This window comes from Crinia signifera, chromosome 6 (genome assembly GCF_055691185.1).
Source record: "Crinia signifera chromosome 6, ASM5569118v1, whole genome shotgun sequence".
Classification (NCBI taxonomy): Eukaryota; Metazoa; Chordata; class Amphibia; order Anura; family Myobatrachidae; genus Crinia; species Crinia signifera.
The window spans coordinates 215,417,730-215,434,051 of record NC_139222.1 but is presented as its reverse complement, the minus strand read 5'-3'; the positions used below and the strand labels follow the sequence as shown (position 1 = coordinate 215,434,051).

Genomic DNA, 16,322 nt, shown 5'->3' with positions numbered 1-16,322 from the left:
CCCCTTTAGCCACTCCCACAAGTTTCTCCTCACCTCCAGTGCCTCTTCTCCTTCATGGGACCACTTGGATGCGTCCAGCAGCGCTGGACTCCCGTGATAGGCTTCACTTCCTTTTCAGGATTACAGCCTATAAACCACTTAAGATGGTGGCCACCATTGCGGGGGTCTGTCCCCCACAATCCACCCTAGGCAGTGAGCCGGTTCAGGATGCCCCCGGTGCCCAGGAAAACCTCTCTATAAAGGATGTTAAGCGCTGTGCAGAAGACGCAGCAGCATCTCTGCACACAGAGAGCTGACAGGACGCGCTTCTGGCAGCCTTTTGCTGTGCTCTCTTCTAGTAGAAGTAACACACTGGAAAACCTGCACTAACTAGTGAATTAATAAAATTAAAAACACTAGCTACTCTATCCAAAACCGGCTGCAGCCCACAGCCGGTCAGCCCAGCACCCACTCTGGTGGGCACCTAAAACAAACTGGGGAACTCTGGGATGCAGAAGGGAGGTGCCTGCTCTCAAAAGAAGTCAGCATATGTGCCTTGCTCCTGCAGACCCTCCTACATCCCATGGTAAAGCTCTGTCACCAGGATGGACGAAAGAGAAATAGGATTTGTTGGATGGTACAATTGAGCACATATGGGACACCATGCTCGCTCCATCCACCACCGCCATGCTGCACCACAGACTGTCCAGGAGTTGGCAGATGCTTAAGTCCAGGTCTGGGAGGAGATCCCCCAGGAGTCCAACCGCCACCTCATCAGGAGCATGCCCAGGCATTGTAGGGAGGTCAAACAGGCACGTAGAGGCCACACACACTACTGAGCCTCATTTTGACTTGTTTTAAGGACATTACATCAAAGTTGGATCAGCCTGTAGTATGTTTTTCCACTTTAATTTTGATTGGAACTCCAAATCCAGACCTCCATGGGTTAATACATTTTATTTCCATTGATAATTTGTGTGATTTTGTTGTCAGCACATTCAACTATGTAAAGAACAAAAAGTATTTAATAAGAATATTTAATTCATTGAGTTCTAGTATGTGTTATATTAGTGTTCCCATTTTTGAGCAGTGAATATCATATGTGATCCATCACCCTGGAAAGCTGTTGGGTTCAAGGAAGATTATGTAAAGGCCCCCATACACTATACGATTTTGGGACGATTTCATCCGATTTCGGCACTTTGGGCCGATAACTGGATGAAATCGTCCCAAAATCGCAGGTGTGTGATATATGATCCGATCCGATGCGCGGTCCCATGCGCATCGGACCGGATCAGGGAGGTCGGACGGTCAGCACATAAGATCATCCGACCTCCCTGTATGCTATGCATATGCCTGCCCACCTGTCAGGCATATGCATGCAGACACCGGGGGGCGGGGGAGCATGGCGGGCAGACACACTGACCTGGCCGGCATGCTGTGATAACAAATAGCAGCGGCAGTAGCGGGGGCGGGCGGCGGCTCACAAATGAGTTCCCGGCGGTGAGAGCTCTCTCAGCCAATCACAGAACGGCCGGTCATTTGACAGGTATTTTGAAAATCTAATAGCCGCCACTGTGCGTCCCGTCCCACAGCGGCAGCGCTGCTATTTGTGATCACAGCATGCCGGCCAGGCACTACTGCCGCCGCCCGCCCCCACTACTGCCGCTGCCCGCCCCAACTACTGCCGCTGCCCGCCCCACTGCTCCTCACCGCCCTGCAGCTCCCCATTTGTTTTACATGTGATAAATCGCAAGCGATTTATCACATGTAAAAACTGGCTCATCAAGTGCCGGGCGGCTCACAGGAGAATTGGGTCCGACTTGTCCTAAGGACAAGTCGGCCTAATGTATGGGGGCCTTATGACTTCTCCTCTTGGAGAAGATGGACAAGTGTATGGGGGCCTTAACCCCTTGTTAGAGATGTTCTGCTAAAAATGCCATCATTGCTTACATTTGTGATATCAATTCAAATAAAATAAAAAAAATGAAAAAAGATTATATTTCTTACAGAAGGAAAACATTACATGTCATTATGATGAATAAAAATGTTTGCTTGCCAATTTTCACACATTTTGACAAATTTACTTGGCACTCAAAGGGTTAAGGCTTAGTCGTGTTAATTTGGTGACAGAAACACAATCCATGAAGCTTCTGCCTAGCAGTTCTTATGCTGTCAGGACGGATTGTTAAGGGCTAGCACACTGTAGTCGTATAATGTTAGCTTATATGGCCTACCACTTCACAAATGGGCTGGCCGTGCGCCTCAATATTTCCACTTCACAATAATGGAACTAAAAAATAAAGAGGGAAGCAGTTTAACCAACGGCTGTATTGGGAAGGTAGCATTCTATGACATTGCAACAGAAGTTCCCAAAAATCAATTTAACATTAGGCTGGGTACACACCTAAAGATTTATTGGTCCAATCTGTCTGATGCAAATAAAACTCTGGAAATGTATATGAGCAAATGAAAATCAGCATTTGCTTCCAAATATTGGAAATAGACAAAAACAATTGATAAATTTGATTTAACCAAATTGTCTAACTGTCCATTGTTTGTTTTCTAGCATTTGGGAGCAAATTTTTTCTTGGAATTTGCTCCCATACATTTCCTGGTTTTTGCTCGCACCAGATAGATTGGACAGATAAATCTGTAGGGGTGTACCCAGCTTAAGTTACATAGTTACATAGTAGTTAAGGTTGAATAAAGACTTGCGTCCATCGAGTTCAACCTAAAATTACCTGTGCCCAAAGCTGGTAATCCTTAAAATCTGGACAGTTAGGGTGCTTTTGATGACTGTTTTGGAAGCTCTGGAATTATATGGCATTCTATGGCTTGATTTACCATTTACATAGAGTGTATACTTTATTTGCTGCACCAGTAAGCACAAGGTGCACCTGAAATATCAATATAAACCAATTAAGGGGTTGTGCATGTAAGTTTGGACATTTATCATAGCATTCAGTAGTTATACAGGTTGAGTATCCCTTATCCTACTGGGGACATCTGTAACAGCACTACTGGGCACATTATATGTAAATGGCACTACTGGGGACATCTGTAAAAGTACTAATGGGCACATGATATGTAACTGGCACTACTGAGGACATGATATGTAACTGGCACTACTGAGGACATGATATGTAACTGGCACTACTGAGGACATGATATGTAACTGGCACTACTGAGGACATGATATGTAACTGGCACTACTGAGGACATGATATGTAACTGGCACTAAATATATGCAAGAAAATGATTCCTTAGTATTCAAATTCAGTGCTTGAGACAGTCCACAAACTTTCATGTTTTAACACCTTGTTTCATGCACAAATAAAATATGTGCATACTTCATGTGTTTATACAACGTAAATGCAAGATACCTCATTCAAATATAAAATCATTCAGAAATACAGAATAATCCAAAATGTTTCTGGCTCCGAGCATAAGGGATACTCAACCTGTATTATGAAAATGGATAAAAACTTTTTAAAGTAAATAAACCTATTCCACAGCAATTTTCGGAATTAAATATACATTGTTAGCATGAAATTGTCTTATATATTCTGTTAAATGACTCGCTTTGTCTTCTGCTTTTGTAATATGTGTTAGACCAGAATTTTTGTTATTAGAGGCTATACTCACTTGCTTAAGTAATACTGTAAAGTGGTAAAAAAGCATGTTCTCATAGTTTATCAAATATGAACAATTTACAATCAATATAAGATTAATGATGGATTCTTCTAGAAGAGACAAAAGGAGGTGTTGCTGTGAATAGCTCATAGAACAAAAAAACAACCAATGAGATATGAGACATTTGGCAGTTGCAAAATCTTTATGTAAAGACAAGGCAGTAAAACATGACCGAACACCCACAACTGACACCTAGTTACATGATGTTCTGTGACTGGGGGAGGGGAAAAAGAGAAAAAAATACAGTAAACACCTTCGTTATTAACCTTTTCAGTATTCCCAGGACGAATATCAAGATGTTCTATCCAAAAAGATCAGGATGCCAGAAGCATATGGTATGTGCATCATTAGCATTTTTCTGCTTTCGTTACCTGATGAAAATGCTCATTAAAGGATATTGAAACATTGTGATATACAGGTGTACAGCGTCTTTCCTACAACTTACAGTGCAACACATTCTACACTGTATAACAATGTGGACGGATTTCTTTACAGTGTATACTGTATGTAATGGCAGGGGTATCACTTTTTGTGAATGCTAAGGTACCAAAGTTGCACTCCATGGTTGCTTATATATCTCATTATGCCAGTAGGAGCACGGCAGTCATCAGGTTTGATTCCGCACACCCATTGAGACTGCAAGACACACAGACCAGCATGCTTCTAATTGCCCAATATACCCTGTTAATAGTGGGATTTCTTCTCCAGACAAAAAACAAAGAACAATCTGGTGTAAACGTAGCGGAATGACACGACTTAGCTCAGAATGCAAGTACCCATACTTTAGTAATAAGGAAATACATCACAGGAAATTAAAAATTGGTACCTAAAAAGGTATTTGAAAAACTAAGTATTTGCCACAAACAATATTGCAAGACCTCAACTAAGCGAAGTTTAATAGCATTTTGGAGAGGACAAAAAAAATGAGGGCATCTCTAGTTACGCTCCTTTATAAAGCAAGCTGTATTTTACATTTGACAGAAAGTATTTGTGCTTTGGGTCTACTGGGATATTATACCAGTGCAGTAGCAGTTTTATTACATGTTACTACAGAGACGCTGTATAGCATGTGGCTGCTGGGGGTCTGTGGGGGTAACTGCTAGACTGGGACCTGCAGATAACTTGTCTGTGTCCCATGCCATTGAAAATATACTTCCCAAAAGGGCTGCAGTAGATAATTATCAAGTATACTGTATATGGTGGCGGTCAAATGATCTGCAGGTCCAGGTGTAGCGTTAACCATGCAGACCCCCAGCACCTGATCAGAGTAGGATACCCATAGCATAAGCATCCGGAGCTCCCCCTAACAATGAGCAAGACATGTGGTGGTGCAGCAGCCCCTGATAATAAGCAGGTAGACTGAACACTTTCTGCCAGGGGTGTGCTTTAATCCTAGTTAAGCCACTGTGCTACTGGTATCACAATCCTTTTGTGAAGGGTATTGTCACATTACAACTTGTCTTAGAGATCATCAGATGTCTGGTAACCATACTGGATGTAAGTTCTGAATGTGATTGGAAGGATTCATTTAAATTATAACAGTATAAGATTAGGAAAAAAGGCACGAGGTTTGGAGGTCTAACCTCCTCATTAGAAGTGTAAAAGCATTTTAACTCTGAATAAATGCTTCGCATAAAATGTGACTTGTTCTGTATTAGGAGGCAACAAAGTTCACTCCTAACAGTTACAGCACTGCATAAGCAATCAATACTGTGTGCTCCAATGTACTGAGGTGTAAGAACAGCAAGTGACATCACCGTAATGGACGGAAGGCAGAACTTCTGTTATCTCTATAGTGAGTAAACTGCCACTGTGATGGAAGAGAAGATTATGGCTGAAGAAACTTTCCTTACAGTTGTCCAACTACAGCTATTAGTACCTGAGATACATTTGGTCGTGCACAGTATATAATGTTTGGTACAGGTCAATTGTAAAAATCCAATTATTTCATTAGGCGACACATGGGCTAAATAAGGTTCACAATGACTCCATTATAGTCACAGGATGAAGACTGTCAGGTTTTATATTATTTTGAATATTTGCTCATTCAAGTTGGCAAAGAGCACAGATGCCCCTCAACTGGTGTCTTAAAACACAGTTTCTGTAAGACAGACCAGCACAATAAGACCACCAGGAGACTTTATGTGCAGCCTCTTTCCAAAGTCACTGCATTCCCTCATCTCTGCTTTTCCTCTGGCACTTGCTTGATTTGTCGGCTGTGCACAACATGTAGTCCTGCCTCAGCGGCCGCTTTAAGACGCATCTCTAAATCTGTGTGGAGGTCATAAACTCTTGGGTTGTGGTCATGATTGAAGCCGATCATATGAGCTCCATCTTCGGGAATGTGTTCCTCATTTCGAAGATCTCTCTTCTTTCTTCTCAGATCCAAATCGTTTTGAAGCTTCAGGTCTTTGTTGGGCTTGCCTAGCTCATTATCTGGCACTACATCATCTTTTACTTCCACTTTTTGTTCCTCCCCAGCAGGCTTAATAGCATCTACTGGTATCACCGCTTCATCCGCTTGTGACTTGGGGATACTGAGGATTTTACCTTGATCCTGCACGTCTTGGTCTGCCATTTTAACTTTTACCTCTTTAAAATTGAGTTCCTCTTGCAGCTGTATCTTCTCAACTGGAGCTGCTTTCTGTTCTGAGACTTCTGCTTCGAGGTCACCAACATTAGCTTTATTTACAGCTGGTTGCTCCTTCATCCTGGTGATCTTTACAGGAGACAAGGCATCATTTCCCCTTAATTTATGTACATTTATCTGTTTACCATGGTCTTCATTTTTCAAGAGCTCTTGGTCATGTTTCTCCAATGCTTGCTGCTCTTGCTGCACTGGTTTCTGTACACCGAAATCCTGTATTTGCTGCTTCTTCATGCCTATTGTCTGCTGTACAACATCTGCTGCTACATTCTGCTGTGGCTCAACTTTCTGCGCTACAGGAATATCATCAATCTTTTTGACTTCAGGCAATTTTTCCCCATCTTTCAGACCTTTTCCTTTCTCCAAATCAGTATATTCAAGTACTGCTTTTTTCGGGGATGCAAGCAAGGCATCTTCGTCCTTTCTCGGTTGTTGGTTCTGCAAATCCTGTGCAGGCTCTTGGTTAATGCCTAGGTCTTTTTCTGCTACTCCTCCCTTAATCTCTTCCTTACTTCTTGGATGGTCCTGAACATGGTCCTCTGGCTTGTCACCTGCACCAGTAATGTAATAATATATTATTGCGTGCTCCACAAAGTTTGAATACAGTAGATATGCAATTACTACCAAAAAGGTTCCCTACTTAATATAGGATGGAGAAACCATTATACTCTACAGACTGAATTAATTAATTCATTAATCATTTCCCTTAAAACCATTTTTTTTTACCTAAATCAAGTGTCGCCCTACTTCAACAAAGTTTTGAATGTTTTATAGAAATACTAAAACATATTTTTAAACTTCTGGTATTGCAGGATGACAGTCATAGGTATATCCTGCAAGCAAATCCACATTTGTTTATAAGGAAAGAGCATCTACAATGATCAAATGAATGCTATAGCCTCTCCATGTGTAGGCATTAGAGAACCTAGGGGTAAAATTTACTAATGCTTCTAAAAACGAAGAGGTGATGTTGCCAATAGCAATGAACCAGATTCTGTCTATTATTGAATGAATCAAGGGTAGGTAACCATTAACAGGATGTATTTGACATGCTGATGCTCACAATATTGGGGCAAGATCTTGATGGGTGAATGGGAGCGTTAGGCTTAAGTTGGCCATACATCTACAGATGTATTGTCCGGTCTGGCTGGTAGGAACAAAAACCTGGTAATGGATGAGAGCAAATGACAGTTGACCATTTTCTTTGAAATGCTGGAAAACTGACATGGTCAATCAGATTTTACCAGTTTAAATATCAGTTGTTAGAACCACCCAGATCTGACAATCAATCTGTAGATGTATGGCCAGCTTAAGCCTAAAGGTGTGTACAATTTGGTTGCTCAACAATTTTGGCTTAATATCTCTCAGCAATATATTGCTCAGCGACCATATTGCTCAGTGTACAGTTTTCATCAGCGACCAGCGATTCTGGCTAAAAATGCATTGAGCACCAGCGATTTTTAGCCATAAGCAAAGGAGCATGCTCCTGACCCATAAAGGGCTGGCTGTGGGAGTGCACTCCTTGCAATTTATCGGCCACAACATACAAAAAACACAGGCAATATGGTTGCTCAGCAACCATTAAGCCAGCAATACTGGCTGAAATCACCCTGTGTGTACAGGGTTTTAGATTATAGAATCATCAAAAGCTGCCTGCATTTTCATAGTTGGAATCTCAGTCCGGCATCTGATTGCCAGGATGCCATACCCAACCCCTTGACAGTATCGCAGAAAGCTGGCATTCAGTGACAGTTGGGTGAAACAGTCCCTCTCCTACTACACCTCACCTCCTGCTCCATCTCCGTCACTCACAGAGAATACTTGCATACCTAGCAAAGCCTGGACCTCTGGTGTGTAAACCCTGGCACTATAAGTCCTGCTCCAGTCACATTTGAAAACATATCTGTCTCCAGAATACAAATCATCAACTTTCAGGACACTACAAACCTTGCTGCTCCTGGTGGATTTCCATGTGCTGTTCTTTGATCACCTCCAGGAGCTTTTCCTGTTGGTCTAACAAACGCTTTTGCTGCACTTGCTGCTCCTTGATGACTTGTAATAAGATTGCATGGTCCAGTAACTCTGCTTTCCCAGCATCTGTGTATGCAGGGGGAAAAAGCAATCCTATCAGTCTAGCATTTGGTATGCCAAGCTAACAGGCTTTTTCACCTTCAGGGGAGACATTTATGAACTTGAACATATCTTTTTACTTTTTGTTTAACAAATATGTTGCTTTATATTACCAAGTTCCTTCTGAGTTTTCAACAAAGGCTAAATATTCTCCTGACATAGGTACGTTTCTTACACTTGTAAACAACACAGATGCTGTTACACTTGCAACCAAATGATAGTGTCATATCCAAAAGCAATAAGAACAGAAAATGTTGCTTATATGATTTAACAGCCTTGGTGAAAGCTACAGAAGTAGTATTTCGAAGGTAGACTTTTAATTACTCCCGACAATACACCAAACATCACAGCCAAACTGTAGTACACATATCTAAAACAATTCGTAGTAAAAGAAATTAGAATTAAACAACACATGTCTGCACACAAATTAGTTGTTCAACAAAGAGTGGATCAAATATGTTAAGACAGTGTACATGGACTGACAATAGCATTCACACACATACATTGGGTAACCATGCTTACGTTCTGCTAGCCTTCTAAGCTCAGCTGTGAAGGTCCCAGGAAAGCGTGAATGGGAAGAGAAATAGGAGGTCACAATAGGGCATCAAGAAACCAGTCTCTAAGAATTCTGCTGTTCCTACTTGTGAGACTGGTTATCTTTGACGTGGAAATTCAAGTGCGTCTAAGCAGATCTGCTCTACACGGTAATATTCGGCCTTTGCCCCCTCTCTGTCTGATTTAATTAGATGGGGCATGTTCCAAAGACATTAAAGCCTTTCTATTACTAACTTTTTAAATACCAAAAAAAATGATACAACAAAAATGGGAAAAAAATATACTATAAATACAGCACCAATTAACTATGTACCATTTTCCAAATATATTTGAAAAAAAGGTTTTAAAAGAACAGTAACACATTATTAAAATGTATAATTACGGTTTTGATTATCATTAGGGTTCCTCTTTAAAAAAATTTAAATTGTTTTCTCTAGATGTTGAATACAGAAGGAGGCATAAAAAACCCTCCAGATTTGAAAAGCCTATTGTGCCTTTTTTGTTAACCTTTAAAATCTGGAAGGTTTATTTGCCTCACCCTGAATATGCAGTGATTAAAATGTATTTACTGGTCTATAATAATTTTCATGCAATGTAATCTATAGGAAAAAAAGAAAAAAAAAAAAAAAACAGCCAATCACGATAAGGTTATCGCTACTCTTTATAACTGGGGCAGTGTTATTAATGCATGTACAGTATTACAGGAAAATTAGATCCTACAGATCTCAATGAAAAAAAAAATCGAATTTTATAATTATCCCACAGGGATCTGTATCAATATAAAATAGAGCATCTTCTAATCAGCCAAACTCTGTGTGGGATTAATATTCTATATACTGCACTAGAAAGTTGTATCATTAGTCCTTCTGGGACATACTGTATTCTTGAGCACATTATCCATTGAGGCTTTTGATTAACTTTATGTGGTTAGAATTGAAACAATCAGCTTAAAACAGCCAAAGGAAACTGGCACACCACAATTAAAGCATTAAATAAAAGTGTACTGAAAACACATAAACTGCCATAATAATCAATAGCATCAGTATCAGCATTAACAGGTATGATATTTGATTGGCATTTATTTTGGTGGGTCTATACATCTTCAACAAGAGCATGGTAGATAAAGATTAACAAAGAAGCAATCGGGCGCAGATTATTGTTGTAAACACTCCACTAATAAATATATTGGGATATATAAATATTTTATATATAACACTTGTGGGTCATAGGAATTTTTTTTTTTTAAATACTTAAGGCTGCTCCCAGTGGCAATCTGGAAATTGCCTTGTTGGAAATAGAGATGGGGATTCAATATACACAATAGGTTTACGAACGATAATTGTATGTATATATATGAGAGCGTGCCACACAATTGAGACTACCAAAAAATGTATTAAAAATATTCGGAGAGATATTAAAAAGTAATAACAATTATGCAATAAACCTGTAAACAATCAAAATGAGGAATTTCCTTGATGCATAGATCTAGAGTAGCATTCAATATGCCCAACTCCGGCATGTTAGTAAATACTTTTGAGAGAACCACCATCTCTTTGAGTGACTTGAAATTGATTGGGTAATATCACACCCTAAGCAATTGAAAGTTTATAAAGATAACTGCATATGTTTCTGTATTGCAGACAGATATTTGTAAAGGTATAGGTGGCCATACATCAGAAAGATCGGTCTTATAATCATGATTGTGTCCAATTGGTCCTTGGTGATTTTTTGACACAGAATGTACTCACAATCTGTCAAACAATCCATCTGCTGCATGATTGTAGGATTGAAGCATCATTTAAATAGGGGGCTGGCCTACTAGGATCAAAAGGATAGGAATACCAAAAATGCATATTTTTTTTAATTTACAGGTTGCCAGAAACGATCAATCTGCTCACATCTGCTGTGTTATGCCATTATTAAATAGCCCGAATGCAGCAATCCTCTGGAAACTGTTTTCAGAGTGTTGACAGAATTGTGCAAAAGGATGTCTACCGCTCTCTTTAGCCGGCCCCCGTCTGCCGTTTGGAAACTTCTGCGGCTCCCAGCATCTTCACTGCCAGGTGCAGCTTCTAGGCGGCCCGTAGCAGTGAAGGTGCTGGGGGGGTATTCCTATCCTTTTGATCCTAGTAGGCCAACCCCCTATTTAAATGAAGCTTCAATCATAAAAACCTACAGCAGATGGATTGTATGACAGATTGTGAGTACATTGTGTCCAAAAACCACCAAGGACTGCCAGGGAGTTGAAGGGAAATTGGACACTATCATGATTGTAAGACCGGTCTTTCTGATGTATGGCGACCTTAAGAGTCTTGCATACTGTATTTATCAGGTAGATCCTCAAATCATGGTATTTGGCCAATTCAAAACAATTGGCATATCCAGGTGTGTATTAACCCACAGTAAGCTGGATTTGGAGAAAGCCTGTGTGAGTTTAAAATCCTCAACTTTGCAGTCATAGATTTATACAGTAAATATATACAGTGTATATTGAGTCCCCATCTCTCTGGTAGATAAAGGCCTACCAAAATGGGTATCAGGTCATTTGTTGGATATATGTGCTGCATTTAGGATAAAGTGCCGTACTTGTACAGTGCTGCATCTGAGGCCTTAATTGATTATGGCAGCTTATGTATTTTCAATACACTGGAATTTAATGCTTTGAGGGCATGTGCTGGTCTCCTTATGCTGAATACATACACAATATATTGGAACAAGACTACTTTAATAACTTGATTACTGGCTTTCCAGATTTTCTTTTTTGGATTTATTAAGGGAAGCCAGTACAGTTCCATTGTCATGGTCGTACAATTGACAGTATGGTGGATACTATATTTTTTCATTACTTCCCAGTTACTCATTTGCCAGGGCTACCTAGACGGTTCCATACTATGCAGCATTGGGGTAGCCTCTACATGCGGGGCTGCTTCATTTTACGGGCCCCCTCCAGAGGACAGGCCTTATGCTTGAAATCACTGGAGTGTTACCAATACAAAGGAGTAAACTGGATGATTTCCCATCTGTGTTTACCATGTAGTTTTGCCTAAACCACTTGTGGGATTTAAAACTGTGACATACTGCACATGTGTTTTAGTTTTCAGCATTAAAACAGCTGTATACTAGATCTTATGGCAGAAAAACGCAGTATAGTGTATAGTGCTGTAAACGGCATTTTGATACGTCATCCATAGAATTTAAATAAAATAAACACAGAGCCTATAAAATTTACAGATGCTAGAAACATCCTAAAATATTGATGCTAGAAATAATGGGGCAGATGGAACGGGATGCAGTTATAATCCCAGTGGTCGGAATACCGACGCCAGAATCCTGACCACCGAAATCCTGACAATTTATCCCTCTGTGGATGTCCACGACACCCATAAAGGAAGAGTAAATTAGTGTGCCAAGCGTAGCGAGGCACCGGGCCCGATGCGTGGCGAGCGCAGCGAGCCCGCAAGGGGGGGGGGGGGGGGGGCGATCCACGCCCCCCCTTGCCGGGAATGCCGGGATTTCATATCAAACCCGATGTAACAACCAGTGTTAAGTGCATATGCTGCACTTAACGCTAGTTCACTAGGGGGATAATGTTTTTTCATATGTATTACTAGCGCTCCTAGGGACAGCTCGCTGAGTAATGCTTGGCGCGGCTGTCCCCATCAATCCCCCCCAGCAATTAGCAGCCAGGGCAATGTATTAACAGCCTTCTAGGAGTTAATCCGCCCCAGACATCACTAAAGGGGGAATTTACGCTTTGCCTCGTTAATGAGGCGAAGCAGAAGTATTATAGCGGTGCGATAAGCGCCGCTAGAATACATCTGCCACAATGTATTTAGTAATCATCCTCCGATATGCATAAACTTTCTCTCTAGCCCGACTAGTCTATGAAAGGAGACTAATGGGGAAAACACAAGTAGTGATAAAGGCTTATTTTCGAAGCAATCTGGCTAGATTTGACTAGATCGCTTAGAAATTAAGCACACATTGTTGTGAGTGTAAGGCCCATAGCGATATCGATGTGCATCGCTATCGCCGGGAGACGTAGATCATGCATGCAGTATAAATCTAGTCAGATCACTTAGCAAGAGACTGCACATCACCTGTGTTTTGTGAAACAAGCGACAGCGATCTAAGTCACCAGAACCCTCCCCCCCCATCGCTGAACTTTTCTGTGTGATCTAGATTACAGACAGCTCAAGGGAAATAGCCCATGCTAAATCGCTGGTGCAAATCGCTGTGTGTGTATGCCCCATAAGAAAAGAACCAACCTTCTTGATTATCTGCTGGCTTCAGCTCCGCATTTCTTGCTTCGCGCTGCTCCAATTCTGTATCAACAGGTACTTGCTCTTTCTTTTCATCTGGAAAGGCAGCGACAGGTAAGATTCATGACACAGACTTGTCATGTAAAGCCCCATACACAGTAATCAATTACCATCGATATTAAAGCCCCATACACATTAAGGGATCCTTTAGGTGATATAGTATAGTAAATGTCACCACGAATGGCTCTTTTTAAACAATATATTTTACTATATCGCCAACAATGCACAGGCACATGTACAGATGAGGGAGGTCATCAATAAAAAACAGCCATGCTGCTATCGCTCCCCTCATCGTTCATTCCTGGCCAGCATCGGCAAGTGTGTATGCACTTACCAATGCCATCTCCCTGCTGCTGCCAATATGGGCAACAGCAGGGAGTAGTTTATATGTATGGGGCTTTTCATTGAAATAACTCAAAACAAAGGAAATAATTAGTATTTCTGCTTGACTAAGAAAAGAGCAATACACCGGACATGCATATAGTGAAAGGAGCACAAAACAGTATTACAATGGTGGTTCAATAAGTAAGGTAACAAGACCTCTCATGTGTGGTCTCTAATTCTAATTTCCTGCCAGAGCAGGTAGATCCCTCAAAAGCATTAGACTGTGTAGTGTGATTAGATTTGTGTACCTAAAGGTCACATTAGAAGCTTGGGTTTGGTGCACTGCCCTTGATAATGGCAGAAGAGAGTCAAGATGAGCAGCAATTTGTCCGGCCAATCACTTCCACCACAGGTAGTGCACTGAACGAAAACCGGTATCCCTGACACGACAAGTTGGCGATGAATTTCAACTACTTAGATTTAGACACAGAACTCTGACCAAACAATGTACATCAATGTTTTACCATGTTTCTGTTAGCCCCATCATCTCACAACTGATGTTGGGACAGTATGACTGATATGAATCGGTGAGGAAGCAGTGGTCTACCTGCTTTGGCCTGGCAGGAAATTAGAATGAAATAGAGAACATTGCGCAGGAGAAATATTGTTATTTTACTTATTGGACCACTCATATAGATTCAGAATTGAGGGAAACACACACTCACACACAGCTAGGATACAGTGGAAAGAAGAACAGCCATCATTAGCAGCAGTGGGCACATACATACCCTTGTCTATCACTCTACATGTACGAGTAGAGTTAAATGCAGAGCAACCAAATACTACTTATTTCTTGAACACCTTCTAGAAGAGGATAGAATCGGAAACGACCACTTAAGTAACTATACCTCTAACCCACTATGCAACAAAAGTTCCTATTCCAGCTATACTCATCTAATCATTGTTCTGGATACAGCAGACAAAGGAAGACCTCAACTACAACTCTCTCAAGCAAGACAAACCATTGATGAGGTGCAGAAGAGGATTCTTGTAACCGTAGTGGCCATTTGACCTCTGCTAGCACGTTGGAGAGGTCTTACTTTTAGAAAATATGTCTAGCTATATTCATTCTATAAAGGTATTTTAAATGACAGGAAAAAAAGTTACAGTTTGGCACACCAAACATTGGATATATAGGTTCCCTCTATTGTGTGTGTGTGTGTGTGTGTGTGTGTGTGTGTGTGTGTGTGTGTAGCTTTTTTTATAACTCCTTACCTTCCTTGATCTGTTTCTCCAGAACTTTCTCAGCCAGGGCTAGATCAATAATTCCTGCATTCTCTTTAACCTCCATAGCAGCATCCTCAGCCTTCCCGTTTACCTGCAGATCTTTGTTTAAAGGCTGGGCATCCTTATCTACTTTCACTTGGACTCTCTCTGGCTCCTTGTTGGGTAAATCTTCCTCTTGAGGAGACTTCTGAGGTGCTGCTGGTTCATGTTCTTCTTTATGATCCAGAAGTGGATCTTTTTCGGCAAATTTAACATTTATTTTTTCCTCCGCTTGCTCATCCCTTTGACCACCTTCAAGTTGAGATTCTGGGAGCTGCTTCTCCTCGGAAGCCTCATTGTCCTTCCGTATATCTACAGCTACTTCATCCCGTGGAACAGGAGGCTCATGTCTGTGAGCTTCCCCAACTGGAATTGCAATACCTGCAGACAAATACATGGGTTACTTAAAATGCCATAAAGTGAAACACAAATCAACCGATATAATAAAAATGATGCATTTTCTAATGTATTTGATTCTATTTGTGTTCCCTAAGCAAATTTCATTACCATATGGTCAGTAATATGCTTTAGAGATGGAAGCATCCCTGCCTGCGTCGGACACTGTGGGGGAGACAAGCTGCCCCCCGGGAGAGCTGGCAGGAGACGCGGTGGAGGGAGCTGTTGCGCTGGTCCCGCTCGTGCATATGTACTGAGCGGGACCAGTGTGCAGTGAATATCTAATGAGAGGCTCCCCCTGCTGACGTCATGTGTAAAAAAATAAATAAATAACATAATGAATATATATTCATGTGCTGCAAGCACATGAATCCAAATAGCATGCCCCTTCACAGAATAAAATTACTGATTTTTTTACACAAAAAAAAACAAAAAACTTTATTTTAAAAGATCGCATTCCAATTCACTTTAAAAAGATGTCAAATGCAAAATGATGAATCATGGCGAAAATCATGCTGAAAGCAGTTAGTCATCCTAGCATTGAATACACTCTCGGCAAATCAAAGTGAAAACCCCAGAAATACACCAGAGACATACAGTGAGCATGAAACGAAGAACTGTCCGGCATTCACTGTTCACTTTTGGCGAACAGTGAACATTGAATAGGGTGAATCATATTTTCAGTGAAAAAGATTCACCAGAGGGAGTGAAAACAGCCCGATTCGCCTAAAAAAAAACGGTGAATGGGGAGCATGCTTTATTGAAGTTTACGTGCAGTGATTACTGCAGTTACCCTTCTTAATTAACTGTCCACAAGTTTTTTTGACAACAGCAGGTGGTATATTTTGCCAATCCCAGGATTCATGGAACAGCCGTGCATTGTCTGCGCAATCTGAAATCCCGGGATTGGAGTATGAAATCATGGTAATTTTGGGATGCCATGATTG

General features: G+C 41.0%; 1 protein-coding gene across 2 annotated transcripts in view; it reads right to left on the bottom strand.

The window, feature by feature from the left end:
* Positions 1 to 3,794: 3,794 nt before the first annotated feature.
* SLC38A10 (solute carrier family 38 member 10) overlaps positions 3,795 to 16,322 on the bottom strand; it is a 72,633-nt gene continuing 60,105 nt past the window's right edge. Inside the window, exons 13-17 of one of the 2 annotated variants that reach the window (XM_083148805.1) lie at positions 14,929 to 15,360; positions 13,276 to 13,365; positions 8,975 to 8,998; positions 8,270 to 8,419; positions 3,795 to 6,873 (exon numbers count right to left, since the gene is read on the bottom strand). In XM_083148805.1, the coding sequence (XP_083004931.1) occupies positions 5,852 to 6,873; positions 8,270 to 8,419; positions 8,975 to 8,998; positions 13,276 to 13,365; positions 14,929 to 15,360 (1,718 nt within the window). In that variant the 3' untranslated portion in view covers positions 3,795 to 5,851. The remainder of the gene's footprint in view (positions 6,874 to 8,269; positions 8,420 to 8,974; positions 8,999 to 13,275; positions 13,366 to 14,928; positions 15,361 to 16,322) is intronic. The other variant, XM_083148806.1, reaches the window with a different exon arrangement.